This window comes from Centroberyx gerrardi, chromosome 17, assembly GCF_048128805.1.
Source record: "Centroberyx gerrardi isolate f3 chromosome 17, fCenGer3.hap1.cur.20231027, whole genome shotgun sequence".
In the NCBI taxonomy this organism is placed as follows: domain Eukaryota; kingdom Metazoa; phylum Chordata; class Actinopteri; order Beryciformes; family Berycidae; genus Centroberyx; species Centroberyx gerrardi.
The window spans coordinates 11,716,501-11,743,964 of record NC_136013.1 but is presented as its reverse complement, the minus strand read 5'-3'; the positions used below and the strand labels follow the sequence as shown (position 1 = coordinate 11,743,964).

Below are 27,464 nucleotides of genomic sequence, written 5' to 3'. Positions count from 1 at the left end.
TTTTCTCACAATTTTGAATTTCCATTAGTTTTGAGTTAGGAGTTCTGAAGATCAAGAATCAAAATCTGCTGCAGGTGATCTTCAGCAAATTGCATTTCCTGATATGGCTGAAAGAACAAGAAAATGACTGTCTTTAAAATAGTAGGATTTTTATATTCAATTACTTTATCCTGTTTATCCCAAAGCGGTTAACCATTCTATTCTTCTCCATAGAAAAACATTAAAGACTGCCACAGAGAGATGACAACATTGAGTCATTTGTATTTTAAACTTACTGTGCAGCATATTCATCTCTTCTGTCTATTTCACTCCATAGATTGCTACTGTATGTTCATGTCTTTAGTGAGAGGTATGGATGGTGGTACTGCCTCCTCACTCCTTTCTCCTAGTTATTTTTATAACATTCATTACTAGGACGGAGGCTTCGTATGTGTGCTCAGACTCACTAAATTATTTAATCAATGCCTGCTAGCATTGGGCAGAAAGGACTCAGTGCATTTGGACAGTGTGAGTCCAGTTACAGAAAAACAGCACCTGCTTATTATACAATAAGAAATGTGCACAACTTATAACACTATAAAAGAGTATGGTACTTTATTAGACATGTGTTTTATGTGTATGTTACAACAGTCAACAAATATATTGTACTCTCATACTAAATTGAACTAATTTACTAGTGTTTACATTTCCAGAGTTCCTACTTACAGTTATACTTATTTGTCCTTATAGTGCAGTCATCCACTGCCTCACAATCACCTGATAACAAGTCTGTCAGGATGTTTTCATATTCATTAACACAGTAACAACACAATATCAGTGAGAGACAGATAGACAACTCGCCACCCCTTGTTTAAACACAGGAATGATTAAAAAGGAAGTGAATACCTGCTGCATGCACACCTTTACTCATTATTGTGTGTGTGTGTGTGTGTGATTTCAGTTTGTGTAGAGTCACCACTGAGTGAAACAAGATAACTTCTGTGAGATTACACATCTGTGAGTGTCTATTCCATGCTCTCTCTCCTCTCTCTGTAGACCATTTAGACTGCTAATGAAGCAGACAGAATCCTGCATGAGGACAAATACATTAACATCAATATAGTAACACTATCTGCGATGATGAAATTGTTTGTTGTAATGCAAAACATGAGAAAACGGCAAATATATACAAGAGTGGGCAGTGTTTGGATAAGTATGTACAGTGAAGCATGTGAGTAATTGCAGTGAAATATGTTAAGGTTGTGTGTTTTACTAGTATGAGACAAAGTGTCAATCCTGGAAGGCTAGTGTGTGCATATGTGCAAGTGTGCTTGTGTACATCTAGTCTGATACACACAATACAGTAAGTGTGTACCTTTGTGTTCAATGAACAAATTACTACAATGGGGTGCTGTTACTAACAAGCCCTCCTATCTTTAAGTGCTTTTTCCTGGTAGAACAGAAGACAGTCTCTTTTCTAACACACCCTCCTTATTCCTTATTCTCCAGAGACAGACTCCTGGAGCCAGAAGAAACTGGATCCTCCGCCCTCCGTCCTGCCAGGGCCCAGTCAGTCGTGCCCAGAGTCAGGTTAGACGGCTGCGCTACGGTTTCAGATCCCTGTCCCGGCTGCCCCAGAGGTCTGGCGCTGTGTTGGGAGACAGAATTAGCGGGCACAAAGCCAGTTTGGGAGTCCCAGGGCAGGCGGCAACAGACACTGGGCAGGTATTCTCCTCCAAGTCTCAACACACTACGATTGAAAGGACTAGACTTCAGTTTCCATTCAACTAAAAAAAAACGTTTCTGTATTCATCCCTATACAGCAGCAGGCTAGGCATGCATTTACGGCTCTGCTGCCTCTTCAGAAGATTTCATCTCAGTGAGCTTAAAGCGCCTTAGAGGGTTTTCTCCCCAACAGGTAAGCTTTGCCTCTAAGCACAGATCTAGGATCAGTACTGCCAGCTCAACCATACAAATGTGTCAGTAATGATTAAATTGACATAACAGTTTCTACCCCAAAAAGTCAATAGTCCCTATCAACAGTGGTTAATGGCTTTTAATACCACAAACAGACAACTGGGGAAACATGTTATCCTTGGAGTTAGCGAAACAAGAATAGACCAATAGGGGAAAATATTGTCCTTGGAATGAGAGGCTTTATGGGGCTGTGAGAGGCTTCAGTATCAGTTCCCTTCTTGGTTTCCTGGATGAGTGACTGGCGAAGGGTATAAGGCCCTAAAACAATGCCCACTATATCCTCAGGTTCCCCTTGGCTCCTGTGTCCTCATGCAGAAGCATTCCAAATTTGCTCAAATCCTCTAGTCTGAGTAGATGCAATGTAAATGCATTCCACTGCGTGATGAGGATAAGTTTCCAGTAAGCATCCCATGCTGGTTCAGTTCCTCTAGTATGTTACCATACAGTAGGTCCATAACTCCATGTCCCTTCAGTCTGCCAGTTTGTGTACATAGTTAACAGGGAAGGTTCCACTCCTGGATGTGTCTCCCTCTATGTGACCAACCTGTTAGATAAAAGGATAACACAATATTTCTGATATGAATACACAAGGAACATATTCAAATTCAACAACATCTTTCACATTACAAGTCCATACAAAATATTTCACATTACTACCCAAAGAGCAATTGACATGGCAATGGTTCACAATGATATTATGGAAAGCAAGAAATTGTAGTTGCACTCACCCACCAGTGGGGGTCATCGGTGGCCGTGACCACAATGATCTCATCTTTGAAAAAGGCCAGCTGTTCAGAACTGACTGCTCGGCAGTCGACTAAAGCCTTGACGCGCTTCTGACGGGACCTGCTGCCAGAAACCTGGAGGAGACATGCAATATATTTCTCAGTGTACCACCAGCAGATTTATATTGACTGTGAAATCTCACAGACTCTTGATATTAGAGAGAAACATAGACCTCTTGAGACTTGAGAACTGGACTAAAAACAACTTTACGAATTGAGAAATAAATCTATGGCATTGTGACATGGAACAGTCATTGTTTCAGTATCAAAACATGGAAATATAGCTGAAACACAATAAACCGAGGTTTCTGTGTGTGGTTGTACCATAGCGTTCCTGCGTGGTCGTGGGGCGGGGGCCATGGCAGGTGAGGAGGATGGGGCCGGGACGGGAGCTGGGCTCAGGCTCGGACCATTCCCCACCAGGCTGCAGTACAGCTCCTCCTGGCTGCCCACGCAGCTCGGAGACAAAACACCACACTTCCCCTGGCCGCCTCCTCCGCTGCTGGTCCGACGATACGACGTGGTCTTCTCTGAACTGGAAAGGGACGAAGAAGTCATGGACGTGAAATTAGTCTGACTAGAGGTGGTCCTCTATTGAGGGATCTCAATTGAAATTAACTTTTTAGACTCTGTCTTTGTAGACTTTGTACTTTATCATCTCTATGAGACGGATACAATTTAACATGGAGGATTAGAGTGAGTCATATTAAGCTCCAGTAGAGGGCACTACAAGGCAAATTAAACACTACGGTGGTTTACTAGCTGTGCTTTGCTAGTGTAGCAGTGCTGTCTCACCTGACAGGCCCTATGTGGTTCTGAGAGGACGTTGGCATTATACTGCTTTGAGACCCAGAACTAGCACCAGGTTGGCCCTCCCAGGTCTGCCTATGCCCCCTGAGCAGAGCTCCCTGTCCGTGGGGAGATCTAGGCGGTCTTCCCCCCTGGCCCTGGTTCTCTATGCTGGGTGAGGGAGGGCTGTGTCTGGCCTGCACCGGAGGATTGGAGGGGTGGGGCACCGGGTTGGAGCAGCGTCTTGGAATGGGGCTGGCTTCCTGGGTGGTGACTGAGATCTGGGGGTCTGAGCGACCTGTAGAGGGGAAATAGTGGTCAAATAACTGAATTAAAGAATGTAGAACAAGAGTGACAGCATACTTTTCATGAGGCATTCAAAGATTTCCAAAGCCAAATGTGATATGCCAAGAGCTGAATGCAAAATATCAATCTGTTATTTGAACTGACTATGAATCTGTTTCAAAGTTAATTATCCCCCAAACAAAATTGAGAAGGGAGAAGGATCTAATGAATTAAGGAGAATCTTATGTAGCTCACCTCTTTGGATGGATTTAGCTGGCAGTGGCGGTGGCATTGACCCTACAGAGGGGGCACTGTTGGTCGGGGGATTTCTATACAGGAAGTCTAGGTTCTCATAGGTCTGACAAGGCCTGGTAGCCATATTGGCATTGGCCCCGTTAGCCACGCTCCAGCGGGCGGACGCTCCAACACCTCCGCTTGAGGGAAGAGGAGAGCGATGGTTTCTGAGCAATGGGCTCACCTGGAAGAGGGGAGAGGGAGCACAAGGTTATTTTATAGTTTCTCCTCGACTTCCATATTCCATCTCTTTTTACAGCTTTTTCCAAATGAATAGAGGAGCTATTGAGGAGTGGAAGATCTTATAATATGCTGCTCCAGAGTTTCTAAAGGCTTTTTTTTTTTTGCTGAAAAATAAAGTCAGTAATAAGATAGGCAGGGTGTGTGTGTGTTTACCCTCTCATCCAGTTCATCCTCACTGTCATACAGCTCCTGAGACTGAGTCTCCCACATGAACTCCACATGGATCTGAGAGTTGAACTTCCCACTCTGGGCCAGCTCCAACTGACACACACACAGAGAAGCGCACACACTCAGAATACTCATATGATAACACACATATACAAGTCTATTGCTGTTATGTGTGCTTTCACCCTTTTGTTTCTATTTCTTGACAACTGCCTTGGGGTGCAGCGGGTAGCACACACCAGGTTTGATGTCACGTGTATATTCGGTTTGGGTTTGAGGTAGAGATTAGCAAATATATTTTAATGTTTCCTGGTTAGCTGTCAGAGCTTTACAGATTTACACAGAGACTGTAGTCATTCTTGTCAGTGCAACTTTTGGATCAATAGATATAGACAACAAAAACAGCCAATTAGAAACAGATATAAACGCTTAAATATCTCAATGTGACTTGGTGATTAATAGATACAGATGTTCAGGGGATCAATAAAGTGCTATCTTATCTTATCTTATGAAAACCAGCACAATTATTTTATTTTCATTTTTTGGGACGTACCTAAAGACGAACCTACAGGCTACAGACTAGCTGCTTGTTGCAGCTAAAAAAAACACCTGATGGCCCAATATACCGAGCAACTATGTTTTGATTTCTACACAACAAGGCTGGTTCCAATGCACAATAAAACAGGATATTACACAGGGCAGGTCTGATTCAGCAGGGCAGATGGCCGGTAAGAAAATAAAACCAGTTTATAAATGATGCACACTGGGAGCTGCTGAGGATAGGATTCCTTGTACTGGGAGTTAGTCCTTAGCTGAGCTTTGCTGCACAGGGAGTTATTTTAAGGTAGTATTTCCAGCTGTGGGAGTTGATCTGTTTTGTTTTTGGAGATTACGTTCTGGTACGGCTTTTAATGTTGCAACTTGATTCTTTTGTGGAACTTCAATCCTGACTACGTTTGTGGTCCCCGAATAATTTATGAATTAATACTTTACTTAGATGAAGTAAGGTAAAGTGAAGTCTCACCAGCTCGGCACACTGTATGTGCTGCAGCCTCCTGGCAATATCGAGGGCTGTCTCTCCTGCCGAGTTCACTAGGAGAAGCATAAAATAAGCAGTATTAGTATTTGTTGGCGCTGTGTGTGTGTGTGTGTGTGTGTGTGTGAGAGAGAGAAAGTGAGTGAGTGATAGAGACAGTACCTGTGTGTAGGGCTGCCTTTCCTTTGAGCAGTAGCTTGAGAGACTCAGGCTTGTGGTGCAGGGCGCTGTAGTGGAGAGCTGTGTTTCCTTCTGTTGTTCTCTTCTCCAGACAGTTGCTGTGTATAAATACAGGGAGACAGACAGACAGATGATGTCAAAATTTTTCCTTTAACAGAGGGAAGCCACAACTTCCTAGGCAAGTCAAACATAATTGATCTAGATCTTAAAACAGTTTATACCAAGTAGGTATGAACACTACTTGACTTCTGGTCCGTGTCTGACCTGTTCTGGATGAGGAAATCCACCAGCGCCAGAGAGCTCTTCTCTTCCAGACGCACAGCAAGGTGGAGAGCTGTCTCCCTGATGTCCTTATATAGGAAGAAAGATGAAAAGTACATATTAGGCCAAACTGTTCACCCTTAAAGAGATATTTCATTTGTATAGAACATTTGCCGTAGAAGTGACATCTACTTGCTTTTTGAAAATGAGGTCTAACAACAGTTTTAAAACACAGGTGGTAATAATTAAGGTAATAAAACACTGATATAATTATTGATATAATTATTAAAAATACCTTTTCTGTGTAATTGGTAACATACGTTTAAAAAGAAACACCAGTGATGACTATAGGGAAGGACATGTCAGACGTTGATTGTTCATGAACTCTTTTGTATATGTAGGCTAAAACGTAAGGCTTACATAAGTAAGCAAGGCCTAAGGCTTTGAGCATTATCTGTTTGTGTTTATGTAAAATGCAAAAGGAGAGGAGCGAGAGAGAGAGAGAGAGAGAGAGAGAGAAATGAATGAGTAATTCAATGAACTTGTCTCCCTTGATCTCAAGAGACATGAGCTCTGACCTAAAAGCTGAAATAATAAACGAGAGCCAACCAACACAAACACACACACACACCCTCCGAAGTCAGCGGTATTACACACTCTGCTTATACTATCTGAGCAGGAAGCGGCTGACAAGAGGGTAGAATATGATTAAAGAAAAGAAGGAGATGCATTAAAGAGAGGAAGTGTAAGACTTTAAGAGACAGCAGAGGAGGGGAGAACGAGATGAGAGGATGAGGAGAGAAAAAGAGGGGGAAAGATTGGATTAGAGGCCAAAGAGATGGGAGGGCTGTCTTGCCTACTACTGAGGCCTTTAACTACCGTCCCACATGGAGCATGCACACAAGATGACAATTAACACATATTTCACATACTGTAACTATCCACACACCTCCCACACGTGTCATGACCTTTTTTACCACTAAAGGACTTCATTCTATTTTCACCCATTCCAGCCAATAGTCCTACTGTGACAAAAAACAAGTTTGTAACTGTACTGTGTATGTTTGAAACACTGCACAAATGTATGTGTGTGTGTGTGTGTGTGTACTAGTGTAGCCTTGAACAAGCTGGGTGGGGCACCCTGTCTGGAGGAGTTGCCATTCAGCATAAAAGACTGGCAATTTAGGGGCATTTTAGAGCTTAAAGGTTTGTGTCACAAGATCAAATTGCTAGTCACACCCTGGCAAGACACATTTCTGGGAGAAATACTGGTGTGTAAATCTGCAAATTATCTTTACCTGTCCATCAGGCAGCGTGAGTGGTTTGGCCAGCTCCTCTCCCTCAGCGTACAGCTGCAGAAGGGAAGTGAGGTCACGACTCCTCACGGCGTCGTACAGCCGGCCAGGATCTGCTTCCTCTCTCCGCAGGACATACCGACGCTCGGCGTACTTTGCCACAATGTACTCCTTCCTGGCATTCCTGGTGGTTAAGGAAATGTATTTTAGTGAAAAGAAAAAAAAACTGTTGTCAGCGCCTTTTGACCAATCAGGTAGCTGGAAAGATCAGGAACTCACATATCACTTTGTGGGAGTGGCTTGACAGAGTCATTGGGAAGGTCCGCCTCCATGATGTCATTGAATCTGGTGTTGCCAATACTGACTGCCAACTGGACCGAGACATATACACAAACAGAAAGGTATGACATGAAGACATTTGGATGAAAGGCAAAACATTTACACAACGCCTGTAACTAGGCCATCATGCGGATACAAAAACCACCTAACCCTGTGTGTGTGTATACACAAATATACTGTACGTGTGTGTGTGTGTGGATTTAGTACCAGTAGCTCAGAGGTGCTGAGTAGGTCCAGAGTGAGAGACTGGATCCTGGAGTAATGGACACCCAGCTCTCTGTGGATCCCAGAACACTCTATACAGGTCAGGATGCCCAGGTTGGTGGACAGCCACGTCGGATCTGAGATAGACAAAGAAAAAGAGTCAGACAGACAAACAGACTGACAGAAACACAAAATTTTCTACAAAATCAACACGGCTTGAACTGATATTTTGCTGGTTTTGAAATTTTACATTTTGAGTACTGCTTTGGCAATATTGTTTCTGTTTAACAGTCATGCCAGTAAACAAAATGTATTTGTTCAGAACATTTTCATGCCTTTCATTCAATCTCCTGGATAAAATCTAGAATTATAATCAACAACACCCATTTGGCTATCATCTTTCGCCTGATTGGCTGACCTGGGGCTCCGCAGTCGGCGCAGGCCTCATTGCCAGGCATTTGTCGTAGCTCGGTGATGATGGCTCGGGACAGTTCCTGGAGCCCGCTGTCCTGGAGGTGGAGCTGGTCTCCACCCAACGCTGTGTTCAGGGCCTCCTCCTTACTGTTCTGCAGCACTGACACCCAGCTACAGGACACACACAAACAGTTAATGCTTTCCCCCCTATTTTTTTTTTAACAGTTATCACATTTAGTAACTGTTTGCTCACTTGGACGGAGGGAAAATGGACACTGCAAAATGGCCATAGATGGGAGTTGTGGCACTAAAGGAAACCAGAGGATTGATTATTTCTACTTTTCCCCAAAAGATCAAAAATAGTCATCAATGTGTTCAATGTGTTTTGAACCACCTGCTAAGTTGCTTAGTCAGCAGTCCTCATCACTTTCACATCCAAGTTTCAGGAGTGCCCTACCACCCACGTTCACACTTAACCTCTTGTCCTTCATTTCTGATGCTGCTGTTTTTTTCTGCCCCTCCAGCTGAGTCCTCGTCTTTTCCCTCCCATCCATCCTCGTCTCTTCCTCTGTCCCTAAACTCACACAGCACATCACATCAAAGACTCTGCCTGGAGGCCCACACACAGGGAAGGGCAGGGGACAGAAAACCCCTCACTGTCCATGCACACACATACACACCCACACACACACACACAAAGAGTTGCCTTGCTTGCTCTCTGTGGCTAGAGAGAACAGTCCCACCCAACACCAGCTGGGCCAGGGGGTTCCTAGAGGACAGCTGTGTCTTTTTCTTTCTCCATCTTTCAGTTTCTCTCCCTTTTTGTCCATTGTCAGCCCTACTTGTTTCATTCTCTCCATTGCATAAATCATCAGACTATGCACTCATCTCCTTTTTCTGAATACAACTGAAACTTTTTATTAATCCATCAACGCTGCTAACTCTCTTTAGAAATGCAACTCCTTATCTTCATGTTGTCTTGCTGCACAGAAAATAAAACCAGTCTCTCTCTGAATACACCTCTCTTCTTTCTCAATGTCATCTTTGTCTTTTTTCTTCCTGCATGAATATTACACGACCGCATCTCTCTCTGGTTGCCATATAATCCCAAACAAAGGTGCACGACATGTAACGACTTGCTTACACAATGATGATGATGAAGAGATGAGGAGGTAAACAAAGTTAGCCTAGAGCCTATAGCAGTTGGAGAGAGGTTTTCCAGTACTTACATCATACATTCCTGCTCGTCCTCTGCCTGGAAATGGTACGTCCGATTGTCTGCAAGGGAAGCGGGAGAAAGAGGAAGGGTGGTTACTCAGTGTCAATGGATTGTGTAAAAATACATTATGCAATGGCAGACAGTGTGAAAGGGGGATGCAAGTCAATAGGAGCGGTGGTGGGAACAAGGTGCATGGCTTGACGTGGCGTAAAACAAGTGAGAGCCACAGAATCACATCTGTTTCACATCACAGCAATGTAGATAAATCACAAAAGGCATCTATTAAATGCATCCCAAAGCAAAATGTGTCTGATCACAATTTGGAGTAATGTGGAGACCAAGAGAAGAAATAGGCGAGCATCCGCACAGCTGCGTTGCAAATGACTCTTGACAGTCTTTAATGGTTGAGATAATGCTGAGGGTAAAAGCTAAGGGGCCCTGAGGTCAAGGGTTAAGCGGGAACCTACGAGTGACCAGGTCAAAGGTCCTCCTCTCCTCGGGGTTGGGCCGCACCTGACAGGTCAGGAGGTTCAACTTGGCTGGCGGTCGGTTGATCTGAAGAAACAAACACACACACACACACAAGTCAGTATTTATTACATAATTGATTTGCTATGCATGAATTTGGACAGAAGTCACTCAGTGCCACTTATTAGCCCTCACCGTGCTGTGGGAAATGGTCAGGCAGCCATATTTGACCCCACACTTCCTCTTCTGCCACACCTTCCTGATCCTGCAGGAGGATACACCAACAAAGAAGAAGGGTACAATATGAGAAAAAAACGTTTTTTATTCATTTCATGCTGTTGATATTACAATATTGACCTGGATCGTTCCTGCGCAGTACATTAAGTGTTACCATATGCCCTTGGCCTGAGTGATGGTGACCTACACACTGTGCTGGCCCAGCTTATTCCTATTCACACGGCCCCAGTCTTGTTTTTATTATCTTGATTGAATCAGGTAAAATGGCTGAGAACATGCTCTGTTTGGTGTCAGTGACCTAGGGGAAATTTACTCTTCTCCCTGCCTCCCATTCGTCCTACTGAACCACATCCCCTCTCCTTATCACACTGTAATCTAGCTCTGTGGTGTGTGTGAGTGTGTGTGTGTGTGTGTGTATGACGCAAAAGCTGGATCCGCTCAGTTAGCCAGTCTGCCAATAAGTTCCAGAGGAGGGGCCCCTGCTTGAATCTTCACCACACAATAATGAAGACCAGCTGGGCTAGATAAAGTTTGAGTTCCCCCTTCTCTCTCCGTGCCTTTCCCAGTTATTCCCCACCCAGCTCTTAGAGGCAATTTGCTTCAATATCCATACGCAGTACTTCACATATAATCCAAGAAACATCGACGCGACCTCGATCCTATTGCTGGTGCTCAGTCTTGAGCATAAATACCGAGTACACACACGCATCATGTCCCTCACTCTATTTCCATCCATTCATCAGCCGAATTCTTTGTTGGTAAGTTGAGACAGAGGGAAGGCTGAGAGGGAGATGCAGGAGAGGAGGTTCAGGCACGACGGAGGCTCCATATGATTCTGATATGATTTCTGGCCATGATTTCAGCATGGTAAATGACTCCATCGCAGCCGTCCTGAGATGGGCAATATTTTAATTAAATGTATTTGAATTACGTATGTAATTACTTTTGCGTCTTTTTAATTTGCATTTGGCTAGATTTTTTAAAAATATGTAATTTGTATCAAGATACTTTTGGAAGCAGTATTTTTGTATTTCATATTAAAATTACAGGACTTTCTAGAATAGATCAGATTTCTATAAAATAAAATGGGCACAATTAAATTCATTTTTCGTACACTTTATTTTGGCTGTAGCTCAGTGATGAATACGTTGTCAACACAAGTCGCTGACGAGCTCATGTGTCACATGACCCATCCTGAACCCCCAACCCTCCAGGGACATGCGCTAAGCCAGGCCATATTACATTGCCAGATTTTTTAATGGAGTTTGGTGCCGTTTACTCCACATAAGAGAACAGCACTTATCGTGGGCTGCACTCAATTCAAAATATTATGTTCAAATACATGTTGCATGCTGCAGACTAGCAGCACTCTTATGTTTTGTTTCATGAATTTTCAATACTAATACTATGTGTATTTTACAACGGCTTTGAACATGACTCAGCCAATCAATGACCAGAACTATTGCTTTTATAAGAATTGTTTAAGTGTTCAGAGAGCAAATGTTTGAAATGTAAACAGTAATCTTACATTAGCCAAATTTTCCATATAAAATGTTGTTTTGGAAATTAAAGACAATGTATTCATGCATGTCTCCATACCCGTCACTCTTCTTGAGCAGGAAGCCAGATTTCTCCGTCCCGTACTTCTTGTTGCCCTGGGGCTGATGGATGCTGTAACCGTTACCAGAGTTCTTTCTGTTCAGGTACTCCTAGGATACAAACAGATTAGGACTTCACTTAAAAGTTGTAAGGCCAGTCTTTCTGACTATGCTAAGCTGCATGCATTCGCTTTGTATTTTGACAGTCCCAGAAAATGTACGGTATACTAACTCAAGGTACTTAGGTTGTATACACAAGAGTAGCGTTGATGCATTATGGGCAAGCGTACCTCTTTCCCCTCCACTTGTAGAAGCAGTCTGAGAGAATCCCTCAACTGAGTGAGTTGTCTCACCTCCTCATCCTGGTCTAGACGCACCTACAACACACACACACACACACACACACACACACACACACACACACACACACACACACACCAGAGAGGTCAGCTAATAACAAAATTCTGGAAGTACAGCATGTTTTGAGCAGAGCAGCAAACACATCCCATGTTTATTAGATCATATGAAACGTTTTACTGATGTGGCCCTTAGCTCTGGGTGTGGAACAGCAAATACATGAGAGCTTTGCATAACGGCCTAAATAATGCAGAACAGAGCTGAGAGGGGTGTGTAATCCTGCGGGGCTGTGCTTTCCGTATTAAAGGATAAGGCTGGTGTTTTTTAATGCATTGCTTACCGTCAACAAATCCTATGAAAATAACAAAATCAACAATGCGTTTGCTCTACTCCCGTTACTTTCTGACATCCCACGTACAGTTTTTTGGCTCCAATTGTAAGCTAAAAACCTTGAAATACAGCTCACAAAGACATAGTTTCAATTTTAAAAATCGCTAACTGTTACCACGAAAAGTTAGGCTGTTGTAGTTATTACCAAATCAAATTCAAATGGGAACAAATTCTTCATTACGCCGGGGACTATTTTCGGTGCTACGGAACTACTTTCCTGAGATCTTAAAGTGTTTACAGCCGGCTTATTAAGTTGTTTGAGGAAAAAGTCGGCTGGCCCAGTGCATCGTGATGATGAAATATGCTGCCCAGAGCAACGGCATGGCTCTTTGACGTGTTTTTAATTGTTTTTTTAATACAATGGAGTTCTATGGCTGCTGGGACGTGGCTTCATTGGGCACCGGCTACATGGACGAGATTTGCTGGCAAAACAGAATCATTGCTGTTATTTTCATATGATTTGTTGACGGTAAGCAATGCATTAAAAAACACCGGCCTTATCCTTTAAAGCAGCAATCTTGTGTGACCAGTCATGCTTGCTACAGAAGTCAATTTATCTGGAATATTTCTGCCTTTTTACTGGAAACCGTACCACACGCCTTTATTTGCATCTCTTCTAAATTTCCTTCTTAAAGCCGAGGCCTGGCATGTCTGGGCGAGTATCTGTTCTGCCGAACCAGAAAAACCTCTAACGTTCCCTTGCATCCCCAGTCAAGTGCCTGTTTCCAGAGCTGAATCCAGAACCAGGCAGAGGGCTAGTTGTGTGCGGACTGGAGGCCAGTCAGAGTGGTTGGAGAAATAGGTGTGCATTAGGGAAAGAATTAAAATGAGGGATGCTTTCAGTTTCATCTTTTGGAAATAGGGGAGGCATTTCTGGGAATAGCCTCCAATAACAGTCTGTGCCTGTGGGTTCAGTTGGGAGAGTTCCAGAGGGGGAGAGAGGCTGAGGTTTTGGCAGTTGCAGCAGTGAAATAGCGCTATAACTTGACTGTTGTCTGAGATACTAAAACTCCATGTGATTTACAGCGAGAGCTTTACAGTAAGTGCCTTCATGGCCGCAGTTTTTATCTGTTATTGTGACTGAATCAGGGATGACAAATGGAGAAAACTTTGTGTCCGTGATGGGGGGAATGATAACATCGATATGTACATGCGTGTGTGTGTGTGTGCGCGCGCGTTTTGTGATAACGTCACTCTGAGTCAGTCACACAATTAAATGGAAAACAGGCCGACAGCAGCTGGAGCAGAACCGAACCTTTGACCTCTCGTCATGACAAATACTGTACTGAATTCATAACAAAGATGGATATCATGATGCCGGTTGCAGACGTAAGATTCCTAAAAGTGCACCCCTATAAACACTGACTGCATGTTATACAGGCAGACAGACAGACCAACAGCGTAGCTCCTGTGTGTGTTTACCGTGTGGACAGACGCAGCTAGCTTCTCTACAAAGGGAGTGAGGTTCTCTGCAGCTTTCAGCCCGTCCTGGAAGAAACTGAGCCCAGAAAAAACAACAAATGCTGAGTCATGGTAGTGCTTCAGTCAAAACATTCCAGTTCAACACCAACCAAAACATCATATGCCGGTGCTGTATAAGCAGCTCTGACACCACATAAAACACAGTGTGATTAAAATGGGTAAATGGTTAACAACAGTAATAATAGCTCGCAGAAGTAAGACATGACCAAACAACCTCAACTTTTGTGCAAAATCCCTCACTAAAATCCTGAGGTAGAATCAAATCCATATGCTTTTTAGACCAGGAGAGACAGAGATTTATTTTCAGAAGGCTGGATTTATCTCCTCTCTTTCCCCCTTTATTTTTTTTGGCTTTGATAGCACATTCGGATGTGTTGTGGTTACGTTACGTCAAAATCCCATATTAGCCTTTTATCTTGTAAGAGAAAATAAACTGTTCTTTCACACCTAGAACAAAATTACAATATGGACATCTGTCGGGCGAGAAAAAAACATAAAAGGAGATGTTTGCTGAGACTGACCTGAGCTGGGCCTGGAAGTACTTGATGAGGCTCTGGAGAAGGTCTGGGCCCTGACGCACCTTCAGCTCCTGGATCTTCAGAAGATACTAGAAGCATAAACACACACCCAGTTAAAGCAGCTCCAGACCTGGCTACACTCCAGCGTACGGTCAGATGCATCCACACGAAAGCCTGAAAATGAAAATGAGGAACAAAGCTACCATTTTGCAGTACCCATGATTTAAGACTCATCCTAGACTACACACAGCATCTTCAATATCCTGTTTTGAACATGATTTTTAACTGCGTGGCTAGAATCTGGGACACTGCTCCATATTGTTTCAAAGGTCATGTGCCGAATTTCACCACTCCAACCAGTGATCCTTGTAGACTGTAACAGGAAAAAGTAATTATTTATACTGAAAAGATGGCTGAAACGTAGAATAACAAAGAGAGGCATAGCTCAGGCTTTATTCTGACCCATTTCCATCCTGCCTGAGGGCTTAATGCATGTTTAAAAAGGTAGGAAAAAGCTTTGGGAGCAAGCTATGGGGCTTTTTTTTTTGCTCTGTGGAAGGAATGACTACATTGTCCTTGCTCCATAAAACCAAGTCTGAATCCATCTGTCTGTCTGAGGCTGAGCGAGGTGTTTCTGCTCTGTGTATATTGGTGTGCGTTTGTGTGTATGTGTGCGTTTGTGTCTATGTGTGTGCAAGAGAAGGGAGAGAGAGAGAGAGAGAGAGAGTTTGTATGTGTGCAGGGGTGAAAGAGAGAGACAGAGAGAGAGAGAGAGAGAGACAGAGAGAGAGAGAGGCAGACAGAAGGGTGGAGTGACTTGCAACAAGTGGAAATTCCATTTTTCCTCCTCTTCCTCTCAACAGCTGGTCTCAGTCAGTATTAGACTACTTTTCTCAGGGTTCATAAACTGTAGCTACATGTGGACTGGAACTCAACTGAGTTTATACACCATCATCGCCTGTGTGTAACAGCATTGCCAATGAATTTCACAGGGATTTCACTCACTTGGGGTTGCGGGTCATGGATATAGACTACTGTCATCAGCCTTTGAACTGTACCTCCTACTGTATATGGCCCAGTCTGCAGCTCTACAACACCTAGCCAAGCAGAATCACACTTGACTTACTGCAACCCATTATAGGAATTAATGGAAGGATGCAAGGGAACGAGCCTGGCCATCCAGTTGAGCATGGATGGAATATGGAATTCACAACGCAAGACCACCCACACTTGAGAACCAAATCAAGTCCACCTCAGGTATTTGAAAGGTGCCTGGGTAGGGTATTTTGACTGGCAGTAATCCCCCCACCTCACACATCTGCAGCTGGAAGGCCCGTCTCTCCCTCTCCATGTCCTCTCCCCCGTCTGATCCCTCCATCCTGATCAGCCCCAGCTGCCTGCTCTTCTCCCTCCGCTCCTTCTCCAGCTTCCCTCTGACGGAGGAAAGAAAGAAACAAACAAAGAAACAAAGAAAGAAAGACGTTTTCGTTACACCCTTGCACAACAGCGTACTGTGCAATTCTTGGACCATTTGTCTGATCAACTCTGGAAGGAAGAAAGCCAACTCCTTTATTTTAATATGATTAACTATTAAAGCTTGTAAGTTTTTTTCACTGAGAGTGCTGCACCTCGTCTTCCCTCTATGCAACTTCATAAAAGGTAGCTCCCCTTGGATAGAAGACAATAAAGGAGAGTTGAAATCCCCTTACAACATTATAAAGCACTTACAACTACTGCCGAAATGAGATCAAGTGAGGGCTGCAAAGTGCAAGTGCCTCAGTTTTATTTCGTAGACATGTAACAGAGAATGGCCAAGGGGAATGAACTATTATTCCATTAACCTCTGCTTTTACACCAACTTCTGTGACCCAGAAAAAAAAAGACTAGCAAGAACCCATAAATGTGTGGCGTGATTCTGCTTGGGCAATCACATCTGTCTCAGGCTTTAGTTTCTCTTCTCTCAAGAAAGCAATGAGGCTTGCAGATCAAGAGCTGCACTATAATCAAGCACTATGCAGCCTTAGGAACGGGAGGTTGTATGTCCTCATAAATATAACAGTAAAGTTTACCACTTACATTTTTATGTCATACTCCTTCCAACTCTTCTCCATCTGTTTCTTGAGCTCCTGAAGAGGAAATGACACAGAAGAGAAGAGAAGAGAAGAGAAGAGAAGAGAAGAGAAGAGAAGAGAAGAGAAGAGAAGAGAAGAGAAGAGAAAGATCCCCGTCAGTGAATTCTTATAAAGACTGAACCACAACTGCATGTAATTTAAACTCTGGACATAATGATTTTTCACTTAACATGACCCTCCAGCAAGGAGTTTGTAAAAAAAAAAACTTCCATAGCAAATAAGTAGGGTGCACATTCATAATGAAAAATATCAGCTTGACTTTGTTTTATACTGCAAATTTTTTGCTGTTATTTTGCTTATTTTGTGAGCAAAAAAAAAAAAAGTGAGCAGTTCACTACAGTAAAGTCATATCTTCCTACAGATGGATAGTGGCATTTACATGTTGAGTAAATTACCCACAAGTCTGGTTAATATGAGTCCATGGACAGTCAGGTAAAGTATTTTATTGCCTTGTGTATTGGTCTAATGTCTGGGTTGACACCAGGCAGTTAATGCACAAAGGTATGATTCCTCACAATATGCTATGAAGTCTGCTTTCCGGCTGAACAGGATATTCGGTAGCACTTTACCTTCCTATGTAGTTAAAGTGAAGCAATGTTCAACTGTCAAATCAGCTGTTACAAAGACAGGGCAGCGACAGGAGCTTACAGAAGCATTAGCCTGTTATTAGTCACTCGTCTGTCAGCCTGACAAATCAAAAGGTCAAACAATTTGTAACGACAGGCCTGATCAGCATAGTAACCTAGCTTGGTCTTACTCATTAATCTGCATCAACAGCAACACCTTATCCCATATCTTAGCACACTCAGCTCCGTCTACAACACAGACAGACAGACGGCATTATCTACTTAAGGCAGGTGTAGTCTGTTTGTCCTAAAACACGAGGTTTCCAAACTCACACAGGAGCCGTGTCTGAAACAAGTCACGGTCTTGTTGTGTATGCTCAGCTTAACCAACAGTAATAGTCTAACAGCAGGTTGGGTATATTATATTAGTTACAGGGATGGGATGATATATCGAAATTCAATATATCGCAATACAAAAATGTGATAATACAGAAAAATTACCATCACAATTTCACAAGCTCTCCACTGAAATTATATTATTTGCGCTTTGTAATGACATTTTTAAATTGTTGTTTACATTCTAGCAAGCCAGTGCCATTGCTAGAAAGATTTGTGGCTCAGAAATAAACATAATTCTGCAGAGTCAGGCTTTATTGTCATTTAACTTTTATTTATTACATCGTATCGTGGTTGTATTGAATCAAGAACCCCATATTGCGTATCGACTTGTATCATGAGATAAGCAGATTGTCCCGTCTCTGATTAGTTGTAGTAGTATGTAGTAAGTACAGTATGTAATAAAATCTAGACTCACTAGTCTGCTGTCTCGGAGCTCAGTCTTCAGGACATTTTCTAAAGGGAAGGCCATGATGTTGTTGAGGTTTTGCACCTGAAACAGATGAGTGAAGAAAGTTAGGTACATCATGCAGTTATACACATTCCCCTTATCTCCCCATGGAGTAGAATTTCTGGGAATGAGTGTGGATAACACTAAAAACATGGTGATTCAGTCTTGTTTGAACCGGTGAGTCATGAAAAGAAAACACTGGACAATAATCTGCACCATTAAGATGTTTGGATCCAAATGGGAGGATGACACAATCATGTTTTATGAAGTGTTTGTGTTCTGCAAACTGGAAGTTGAGGTTAATTTGAGATGGCAATCAGATGAATTGAGTCAGTGGTGAATTTGGGTAAATAATGAGTCATGCAGTGATGCTGAAAATGTGGCAGTGTCCTCCTCTTTACCTCTGCTTTAGCAAAATGTAGTTAAGCACTCACAGAGACATGGACACAGACTGAAACATACCAAAATACACACACATGCATACACCCACACAACCAAACAACCACAATCTCTACCACCAGAGAACCAAAGCACCTTGACACTCCTCCCCCACTCTTATCAGTGTGCAAAGTTAATGGTAGAAAGAGTTTTTCAGTTAAGCGGCAGGTGGGGAGGATGTGTTAGGTGATGGCGATCAATCGACTCATGGGCAAGGCCAAGGCAGAGTGACCTACTGAACGACAACAAAAAAAAACAGCTGTGCTTTACAGTAATGCATAATTATCTTCCCACTAATTCCCCAATGGTGACATTTATGACATCGCTACTGATGCATGCTAAATGGTAACATACATTATCCACTGTTTCCTGTCCACATCTTTTAGTTGGCCATTGTCCAAATTTCTGAACTCTGTCTGTAAACCTCACTGTTTTTTTCCATGACTCCTAGTGGAATTACCTTTGGCATACAAGCGAGTCTTGTGATAAATATTATACAACCACTTCCTTGAGCTGGCCGCTGAGTTCACCTTGATAGATTGACTCAGAGACCTAGAAATTGGTCTGGCTGTTTTGGTTGGCCTCCAAAAGCTGAGGCCAGGCAACACAGGGAAATACCTATTCCCAAACCCCTCGACACATACGCATACACACACACACACACACACACATATAGAGACACGGACACATGCACACAGTTACACACACACACACACAGCGCAAAGGAAAGCGTTCAGGTTGAGTTTGCAGTGCGAGTCCTTAAATCATCCTCTGCTAGTCTTCTGGACCCAGTTCCTCCTCACATCTGTAAGGCCTGCTCTCTCCCCTGTGAGGCCTTGATTGACAGCTGGGGGGAGGGAGTAAGAGTGTGTGACTGTGTGTGTGTGTGTGTGTGTGTGTGTGTGTGTGTCTCCACTCACACATGGAGGTCTGGGATGAATTATCATCGCTATGGAAACTATCAGTGGGAGGGTTCCAGACTGCCCCAGATTCTGGAGAATCAAGAGGCGCTAGCATGCAGCTGTTGAAAGCCCCCTCCCAACACACACACACACACACACACACACACACACACACACACACACACACACACACACACACAGGCACCATCATATCGACCCAGACTTAGGGTTCCCTTGCCACCCAATGCCCTTTGACCTTTCACCTGTGGCACTCAAATTCATAATTCATCTCTTCTGTCACACACACTTACACACACACACACACAGAGGGAGTTTTATGATCTCATAGCATGGTTAAATCACACCTTAGCCAGGATAGTGTGTGTAGAGTGAATAATGTTTGAACCACTCAACACTCACATCAAAGCTGGACAACAGTACAGAATGTGGGTTAATAGAGAAGGAAAGTTGGCATAGGAACATGAGATCTTTTCTAACCCTGCACATCACATCTAAATATGTCTGGTAGGGCTAATGGACACACATATAATAGACTGAAAATAAATCTAGCTGATTCACTTCTTCCCTCTCGGAACTTTCAGATCAATCCATCATCCTGGGGTTTGGGAGCGATGCAAGAGGCCAACTTCTCCTTCCTCTTTTTGTTCCTCTCCGTCTTCATTTTCCTTCCCTCCTCCCTATCTCCTCACTAGGTTTTGCAGAGTGTGGTTTGAACTCTCCGGTAAAGACAGCTCATTTGAGGAAATGAGCTGTTCCCCTCCTCCTGTTTCCTGCCCTCTCCTCCTCCCCCCTCCCAGCTCCTTTTCCTCTAACTCTCCTCCTCTTACCAGATTTTTGAAGAGTGCTGTGACCTCTCTGGTGAACACGGCCAGGTTCAGGAAGCCTGTGGAGACTTCGTTGTTGTCCTGGGTCAGGTGGCTATTCCCCAGGTTCTCCAACACCTCGATGTACTGCTCCTTGTTCTCCACATGGGCTGGAAAACAACACACATACACACAGAGTAAGTACACACACATGCTGTAAACAGAGATTCAGACGCAAGTTACATGAACACCAAACAAGAAAAAGGCAGGCTGACAGGTGTAGTTGCAGTGAAAGTGTTTTAACAAGCCAAGCATGAATTGTCAGGACAATCAGGACTAGTTTCTCACTGACCCCGGCTTGGGAGACAGGCTAAGTTAGAGAGACTGATGTTTCTCTAGACCTTTAAGGTCACTTTCCCCGGGGTCATGACCTTAGTGGGCTCCCAGTCTGTTGAACTCACACTGATAGGCTGAGGCAAATAGTCTGACTGGCACCACTCTGGTTCACACTGGGGTAAAGGAGGGTTTTCCCCTACAGCTATTTAACTGCTAGGCTTAGACAAGGACATCAAATAATCTTTAGTCAGACTTAAGGTCATGCATGCCATTCTGAGGCAACGCACATGGACAATTTGATCAACACTTACAACCAAAAGTCTCCTTTCACAATACACAGGTCTACACTATTTACAGGGGATATTCCATTTACACAACATATTGGTATTTACACTGCCTAAATGGAAAAAGGCAAATCTTTAATGACCCCTCTAGTACAGAAATGTCTTAGTTGACTTTGGCAAATGTCCAAATAAAGGGAAAGACAGACACATTTGTTGGTAACTGCGGATTAAGAATTGAAGTAGCCAGTAAAGGAGCATATGGACTGGACAAAACCCATCTGTAGAAGTACCCACAGTAGACTAAACAGAAATAAGCAAGATGAGAGCAGTCGGTTCGTCTGCTCTGGTCTGGTTTGGACTTCAAGACAAATACAAGGCTAAGGTACACTGACTGTAGCTGGGAGACAGGCTGACACAAATGTACTGAATGGCCAAAAAGCAGTAAAAGGGAATGGAGTATGACAGAAAAACAGCGAATTTAGGGAAAGAATGTGGAAATACTGGAGGATGGCGGAGAGGAAGACTACGGGAGAGAGAGAGAGAGAGAGAGAGAGAGAGAGAGAGATAGAGTGGGGGGAGGACCAACTGATGCAACACAGAACTGTTTTGGTTGCATTACTGATGTTCGTTATAAATAAAGTATTATTACAACAACAAACATCAATCTATCAAACAACAAACAGCTGAGTCACAGAGGAGCTCAGAGGAGGATCTTATGGCTGACCTTTAACTACTAGATACCACCAGAGGAACTCAACTCTTTCGCTCTGCCAGAACGAACACATACACACACGCACACACACACACACACACACACACACGCACACAAAGGCTGCAGCATCTTGGCAGAGCCTGACAGAAAAGCGGCACTTAGGGGTTAGTGGGAATAGAGAGTGAAAGAAGAGAATATCTAACCATGCATGTGTTTTTGCGTGCATATATATATATATATATATATATATATATATATGTGTGTGTGTGTGTGTGGCTAACAGAGAAATGGGCCACGAGGCCAGTGTGGGGGAGGAGTGGGCGTACAGCAGTGCAGGACTATGTCTGTACGTGTGGTGAGTCAGACTGTAGTTCCACATGAAAAACATCGGGACTGATTAAGGGGTTCAACAACACAATGAGCGAGAAGGGGGGGCTCCGATCCTCGCATTACTGGAACTAACCCATATGATTCTACTTAGAAAGAGAGGAAGAAACAGGCAAGGAGGGAGAGCGAGGGAACATAGATTCATGGACAAATGGAGAATAATCATGGGGTGCTACTCTGCAGCTACTACAGCACTACTGACCCACACGTCTCTGGTTGCCTAATTCTGGGCAGCTGGCTCTCTGACTCAGGTTTTCTCCAAAACTATGAGTTGAGGCCTTCAAATGGGAAACAGGCTTGTGAGCTAGCAGAGAAAAACAACTTCAGGATATGTTCTGCGATGCTTCTCTTTCCCCCGCACATTTTTGAGGTGAACAGTCACATCTAATGCATGCGTGCTTCTTGGGGATGATGGCAAGTGATGGTGACACAGACCTAACATGACACACACACACACACACACACACACACACACACTCACTCTCAACACATGCACTCGTTGACCTGTGGTTCTGGCAGGTGAACACTGGACGCTTCATTGTGGGTCATGATTCCTTCACTGGTGGAAGGCACTTACAGGAGACACACACACACACACACACGCCATGAAACTATACACACCATTTAGCCACGTAAACACACACACACACACACACCAGGAAACCATACCATACCATAGTAAACACAATCACCCTTCATCCCACGCATCCTGGGCGCATAACAAGGGGCCTCACTCATAAACAACACTGCCCACACTAGCTTGATGATGTCATCTAAAGTGGACTTGTAGGATGATTTGTGCTGACACTCCTCCCCCCATGCACTGAACAGCTCATCCAGCTGTTCTAGTGGTGGACAGTTGTTTAGAAACCAGCAGCTGAGCTGACACATTTCATTTCTAGGGATAGACACATCCTTCGTCATGCAGTGTGTTTATAATATTAAAACATATTTTGTACCGAGTCAGACCTGCCTACAAGTACTGTAATTCCTTATGCAGTCAAGAGGTATAAGTCAGGGGATGTTGTGGTGTAGTTATGTAATGTGTGTGTGTGTGTGATGCATGGACACTTACCGAGTCCAGAAGTGTGTATAGCTTTGATCATCTTCTTCATCCTCTGTAGAGTTGTCTGGTCCATCTCCAGAGACTGAAATACAATAACAAGACACACGTTGGTATGTGAAATTCAAATCCAGATTTAATAAAGGTGTTTGAATTTAAACTGCCTCCCCCCAAAACTTCCACGTCCTCTATGTGCAGATTAATTATAGTCTCTCATACAAGTAAGCATTACTATTCAATAATGCTGTTTGACTTGTGTTTACAGGTCACTTTTCTCACAGTATATGTATGTGTGTGTGTGTGTGTGTGTGTGTGTGTGTGTGTGTGCGTGTGTGTGTGTGTGTGTGCGCGCACAGTTCAACTGAATTTTCTCACGCTGTGTGATTAAGTTGAACAGGTGACTCAGCACTCGCCAGCTAGACAATCTGTCTGTCTTGCACTGTCATGTACAGGCCCAGATGATGTCACTTCGGCTGTCTGTCTGACTGTCACTTTTCAGGTTTCATCAGCTACACTTTTTCACCCTGAAACCAGACTGGAAACAAGACTAACAGTGGTAAAACTCCTTTCACATAAATAGAGCGCACATGCAGGGCGCTTGTTTGAGCATCCCAACCCAACAACGTTTGAAAGTATAACCTGCTTGATTCTCTTTACACAAGCCACTTGTTTCACCAGCTAGACATATGGCACTCCTCCTACATGCCACCAGAAATAGCTTTAATGGGCCAGTAATCTAGACTTAACAGAGACTCTGCCTTGCTAGTTGGTGGTGTTTACACACCCCAGTCCTTCCCAGTCCAGTCCACTCCCTAAGTGTTAGTTCACTAATTAAAAGGCGTACTGTGACTCTGCACTCTAGACAATGTATGGGAAAGTGATTTAGTGGAGACTGGAGATGGGAGTTGCTGCCCATGTAGTTTCCACTGTTTGGTAATTTGGTTGGCAGACAGAGGATAAACACAGTGGAAACAAGCTGGTACAGGTCGAGGAGACAAGTTGTGGTTGTTGGACTTTGTGAAATAAATTTGGGCACACGTGCACACAGACAGACAAACCACCCATCAGTCGAGACAGACAGACAAACTGTCAAACAAACACATAAATACACACACACACACACACACCCCTTTTGGACAGGGCAAGCAGTTCCACCCATCAGTGTTGCTGTTGAGACAATGTGTTCCTCCCTGCTGCTCTTATTGTTACACAAACCCAGGCCACGTCCCGCTCTTGTCTCACCACCCAGCCTTATTGTGCCCGTATGCAAGGTTGTGTGCACCTGCTGTCAGGGTGTGTGTATGTGTGCATGTGTTTGCGTGTGAGTATGCGTGTGTGTGTGTGTGTGTGTGTGTGTGTGTGTGTGTGTGTGTGTGTGTACACCCGAGAGAGTTTTTCCAGAGAAAGCGGCTGCTGGCAGCAGAGCTTGATATTTAATCTCAAACTGATATCTGATCCTTATTTACCACATTAACTGGGCATGATGACACACTCAGCGGCAGGAAAACCAACAAAGAGTTTCATTCCCAAAATTAGATATCCACCATTTGGAAAATTTGAAACCTATTCTTACTGCTGGAAACAACATAAAGCCATTATAGGTTTATTAAAATAATGAGTCGCCTTAAGGACTTTGCTTATAAAGACAAGAATCAAATCATGTGTTTTTAAAATACTGACTGGTAAACTTAAGGTAGCAACATTTTTCCCAAAATGGCTACATAGGAAACGAAACCATTTCTTCTCCCTCTCTCCCCCTCTATTCTTGTCTCTAAACAGTCTTATCAGCAGTAATAAGTAACAAGCAGCACTGTGTGTGTGTGTGTGTGTGTGTGTGGTGTGTGTGTGTGGTGTGTAAGTCCAGAGCGCTCGTCTCCGTCTCCCTGTCTGCCGCCATAAACCACACACATGCCAACACATTAACCTAACAGTTGATCTAGCCTGTCCCTGCTGAGCAAACCAAACATATAATACCTATGCATCTATAAAGGGACTGTTGCATTACATCTGTGTGTGTGTGTGTGTGTGTGTGTGTGTGTGTGTGTCTGTGTCTGTGTGCACATGTGTAGGATTCCAGCGCGTCCCTCCCCAGAGCAGCTATTCCAGCTATGTATTTTCCAGTGTGTCATCGTGGCCATAAATAATGACATTAGACCAACATAAATACATCAGACAGCTGTCTGGAATTGTTCTCTTTATAAACCCTGGACTCCTCGATCTCCATCTCCTCTCTCTGTCAAATAAATCACTATCTGCTAGGAAATCACAGTCTCTAGCCAGGAAAGTCCTAATGTAAACCTTTCATCTCTCAAAGCCGTTATATTTGAACGTTTCCACATTTGGAGGGGAAAGAATTTCATCAGTTAGTATCTGTAAAATATAGAGGATCCAGTTTGTAAAGATGTTATCTTTTTGTCAACAATAGACTGCAGCTACCTACTATCCCCTAATCATATTTTGATTTAATACTGTCAACCATTGTGTAAGAGAAGGCATAATTCTCTCTGCAAATGACGGGTATCTCATTTCAGAACAAACCTCTTCTATTGTCAATGTGTAGCTCATTTGCAAGAACATGGTGATTCAAGCTGATGTGAGCTCTGATTGAAAACAGAAATACATCTTGGGCTACAGCACAACAGTGAATCATTATGTTTTGTCACAAGGAGGACAGACAAGGAAGGGTCTAGCTGTGTGCGCACTTTGATTATTTGTATTATGGCGGAGTTCATGGCAGCCTCCCTCTCCGTTTCCTTCTTTGCCCGAGGAGCTTTGGGACCACAGGCCAAGGAGAACAGATTTCAAACAAACACAAATGCACACACACACACACACACACACAGAAAGACCTCAAACAGGCCTTGAGCCAAAGTACCAGTTCAAACAGACAAACGCACAAACTGGCCTTCACAGACACGCATGCAAGCACAGACACACATGCACGTACATGCACACACACACAAAATGCCCTATTCTGTCAATGAGGCACACTTCTGGCATGCCTGCTGTAAGTGTGGCATTGTGGTGTGTGTGTGTGTGTGTCCTGTGTCAGTCTGATTCCTATGGGATGGAAGCAAGGCCAAGTAACCGCTCTGTATACTGCATTACCTCATGTAACCCTTACTGTTCTGCTGGAACAAGCCAGCCTGCACTAAATCAGTATAAAGGTGCAGCTGACCCAAATCTAACTTCTGACCTTTCCTGGAGACACTAGTGTACTCATCAGTTTGTTATTGTTGTCACAGTTCTCCCAGACAGACACAGACCTTGCTTTATAAGGCAGGAATTTCCAAACTTTTTCATGTCAAACCTCTGACCGGAATAGTCAGAAAACTTTTCTACAATTCTCCCTCTTGCCAACTTCTACTGAATGCAGTGACAGTGAAATTAAACTAAACATTTTTGCTGGGACCCCCTGCAGCCCCCCACAGGACCCGTGGGGGTCCCTGGAACACCATTTGGGAACCACTCCTATAAGTTATTGTCACATACCTGTTCGTGCAGTTCATATTTTAGCAAAGTGGTTTAACAGAGACTCGTGAACTGTCAAACTCCAGTTTCACATCTGAATCTTAGTCTCATGTTGGAACAGGAGTTTCGAGCATAAGAGCACCCAGATCACCCCATACCCCCCCAGATGTGTGTGTATGTGACCCTAATATTAATTTGTGCTGAAAACAAACAAAAAGTGAGACTCACTTGAGAGCTCACCTTGCACCTGTCTTTCTGTAAATAGCCTATTACGTCGCCACTTTGAGAAAGTTTGGGAGCTTTTCAAGTGCAATTTAACCATGGCCTCTACTGTAGTTTAGTTTACTGTAAAAGCCAAGGGCAAAGTCTCAGTATTTATCTCAGCCAGCTGTGCTTTCTCAGCCACAAAGTGCCACAACTTAGAGGAGAGTCTAACTTATGACATGTTTCATCTTTAGACAGTACTGTACTGGAAAAGACCCTCTCACATCTGTCATCTGAGTAAGTGCAGGTGACAGTGTAGAGAGCTTCCTTTAGCCTGGGCTTTGTGGACAGGTAAACTGCACCCCCACCGCTCCTTCTCTCACCTCCTCCACCGCTGAAACCGTGTTCCGACAGTCGCTCATTTTGGACTGAAAACTGGACGTCCCCGGCGAAGCCAAATCCTCGTTAGTCAGCACCACAAACTCCGAAATGCTTATTCGCTCCGGCATGTTTCAAGCGAAAAGGTCCAACAATCACTGCGGGGAAAAGTTAGTCAAAGTCTCACGCGCGCATATTCCCATTTGAAGAAAAAGAAACCGCTCGCTCCTCCCTGCGTGAAAATGGCAACTGAGAAGAAAAGCTGTATTCCTCGGAGTGGATTTCCCAACAGCAGCGTCTGCAGATGTGTTGAAGTGTTTCGGTAAAAAAAAAAAAGTTGACTAAAGCTGCGGGTAATGACCGAGTTTTCACTCACTGAGGCTCGACTCAATGAATGTGTGCGTG

The 27,464-nt window shown here is 43.6% G+C and overlaps 1 protein-coding gene across 1 annotated transcript; it reads right to left on the bottom strand.

The window, feature by feature from the left end:
• Positions 1–577: 577 nt before the first annotated feature.
• On the bottom strand, positions 578–27,440 carry asap3 (ArfGAP with SH3 domain, ankyrin repeat and PH domain 3). Its single transcript, XM_071910189.2, has 26 exons — positions 27,065–27,440; positions 23,019–23,091; positions 20,249–20,394; positions 18,028–18,102; positions 16,592–16,641; positions 15,825–15,948; positions 14,519–14,604; positions 13,938–14,013; positions 12,059–12,145; positions 11,770–11,879; positions 10,129–10,198; positions 9,933–10,020; positions 9,476–9,524; positions 8,251–8,417; positions 7,836–7,969; positions 7,569–7,660; positions 7,293–7,473; positions 5,998–6,083; positions 5,716–5,831; positions 5,542–5,609; positions 4,506–4,613; positions 4,071–4,293; positions 3,537–3,828; positions 3,066–3,276; positions 2,685–2,816; positions 578–2,500 (listed from the first exon to the last, which is right to left on the bottom strand). The coding sequence occupies exons 1-26, from the start codon at positions 27,188–27,190 to the stop codon at positions 2,426–2,428; spliced, it is 3,045 nt and encodes a 1,014-aa protein (XP_071766290.2). The 5' UTR covers positions 27,191–27,440; the 3' UTR covers positions 578–2,425.
• Positions 27,441–27,464: the final 24 nt, after the last annotated feature.